This window comes from Pediculus humanus, genomic scaffold (genome assembly GCF_000006295.1).
Source record: "Pediculus humanus corporis 1103172108297 genomic scaffold, whole genome shotgun sequence".
NCBI lineage: Eukaryota > Metazoa > Arthropoda > Insecta > Psocodea > Pediculidae > Pediculus > Pediculus humanus.
The window spans coordinates 3-2,465 of NW_002987866.1; the positions used below are offsets into that span (position 1 = coordinate 3).

The 2,463-nt window shown below is 25.1% G+C and overlaps 1 protein-coding gene across 1 annotated transcript in view; it reads right to left on the reverse strand.

Annotated features, from left to right (window-relative positions):
- Positions 1-486: 486 nt before the first annotated feature.
- The window catches only part of Phum_PHUM557910 (metabotropic glutamate receptor 4, 6, 7, putative), a gene marked incomplete at both ends in the record, with an annotated part of 28,515 nt that continues 26,538 nt past the window's right edge, over positions 487-2,463 (reverse strand). Inside the window, one exon of the mRNA XM_002431857.1 lies at positions 487-746. Within this exon, the coding sequence (XP_002431902.1) occupies positions 487-746 (260 nt within the window). The remainder of the gene's footprint in view (positions 747-2,463) is intronic.

Below are 2,463 nucleotides of genomic sequence, written 5' to 3' on the forward strand. Positions count from 1 at the left end.
TAATAATAATAATAATAATTATAACAAATATTTAGATCATCTTTAAAAAAAAAAAAAAAACAACATCACCGGAAGCCATATCGTATAAATCGATGAAAAGTTTTGAACGGAATTTGTGAGGAAAACTTAATAAAAAAATCCGTAAAAGTTATGAAATCCTCGACGGACCACAAAGGAAAATTCAAAGGAAAATTTTTTAATGGAATTTTTTTTTTAAATAAAGGAAACCTAGAACGAATTAAACATTTTGATATAAAAAATCCACTAAATTTTTCACTCGAAAAATAATAATAATAATAATAAATTATCATGGAATTAAACGAGAATTTTTTTTTTTCTCCAGTAAAAGAGATTATTAATAATGATGATTTTTATTAATGTTATTAAAAAAAAAAAAAATTATTCAAAAGTGTCAAAAAAAAAGAAAAACTTAATAAATTTTAAACAAAATTAATAACAAGAAGATTATTATTATTATTATCGTTTTTAATTATTATTATTATTCATTTTTCGAATCATTCCATTCGAGAAAGTAAAATGAATAAGGTTTCCAACAGGGATTTCTTTTAATTTTATATGAAAAAAATTTTTTAAATTACTTACTTCGGGTTCGTTTCCATCTGATACTAACGATCTGGCACTCCAGCCATCCGAACCGATCCAGGAAAAACTTCCGGTTGCATTACAACGACGTACTGCTCTCATAACTCCAGCAACTTCTTGATCAGAACCAAATATTATGGCACCTTACGAGAAAATAAAAAAAATTTTTTTATCATTTTTTTCATCATTTCCGGTAAAAATAAATAAAAAAAAAAAAATTGCAAAAGATAATGATGTTAACTAGTCGAACGTAAATAATAATAATAATAATAATAATAATAATAATAATAATAATAAAATTTACGATCGAATGTTTATATTAAAACCTTTTTTTTTAGAAAAAACAACCTGATAAAGAGGTTCAATTTTTTATTATGATTTCATAATAAAATGAATTTCATGTTTATTTTAACTACTTTATTTTCGATTCCTTCTTGAATTTATTGTTTTTTTTTTTTTTTTTTTTTTTACTTTTTTTAACTTCATTACGTCATACATTATTAAAAATGGATGTGGAGTGGGGGGGGGAAGTTGGGGGAAGGGGAGTTACATTAAAAAATTTTTTTTTTATTAAAAACGAATGGGGGAAAAATGAAGTTTTTTTTATACTTCTCGTTTTTTCCCTCCTCCTCCTCCTTCTCACGTTTGTTTGTTTGTTTGTTTGATTGCTTTTTTTTGCTGTTGTTTTTGTTGTTATTAATAAATCCCATAAGAAAAAATCTCGCGAATGTTAACAATTTCGAAAAAAAAAAAAAAAGAAAATTATAGGAATCCCACAGGTGAGGTTCGTTGTTAGAGCCACGAACAACAAAAAAATGGATTCGAAAAAAAATTCTGGATATTCGAAATGAGTGAAAGAAGGAAGGAGGAGGAGGTCAACCTTTTTAAAACGGTTTCATTCAGTGGAATTATTTATAACCGGATTTATTAAGCTTAATTTTCCTGTCGCTGTTTTGACGTTCATTTAATAAGCTTTTATTGTATTAAATATAGCTTAGAAAATTAAAAAAAAAAAAATCCGGTAAATACACGCTCGTCATAAGTTTTTCAAATTTTATACAAATTTTTTTTCCTCTCCATACACATACGCGCGTTGTTCCTTCCAGCATCCTAAAATCTCCCTCGTTTCTCTTTTTTAAAAATAAATACATTTTTTTTTAAACGAATTTATTTCGACGGTAAAAGAAAAAAAATTAATTTTCCATTTTTTAAATTAATGTCTCATAATAATAATATTATTTTTTATTTATTAGCGAAAAATATTATTTTCAAGATCGTTTTTTACTCTATGATTTACTATACTCACTTAATTTACACTTTTCAATAATCAAAATTTTCGTTTTCCAAGAGAAAAATAAAAAATACAAAATTTTTTAACGTTTTATTCGTTAATCGAACGTCGTGTAAAACAAAAAAATCAATTTGCCGCCATAATAACGTTTTTTTACTCTATGCTCTATTACGTCATCACAATCGTACGCGGCAAAGGGATAATGATTGTAATATAATTAATTACGACAAGAGGAAATGAACGCAGGACGAGGTGTGAAACGGTTAACACGCGTTTGTGTCAAAGTGTAATTTATTTAATTAATATTAATAATTTTATTCTAGTAAATCAGTTACGAATTTATGTATATTTACATGAAATTATTTGTAATTTAATCTAATTATTATTAACGTGCTTAAATTTTCCGTCAATTATTCGATAATATTAATATAATTTTAAATTTAAGTAACCAAATAATTAACGATTTCGTCTGACGAAAGAATTCAACAGTTGTAAAATTTTTTAGAAGATATTTCAATGCGTTTGATTATAACGGGCAAGTAAATCATTTTAAAATGTTACGTCGACAC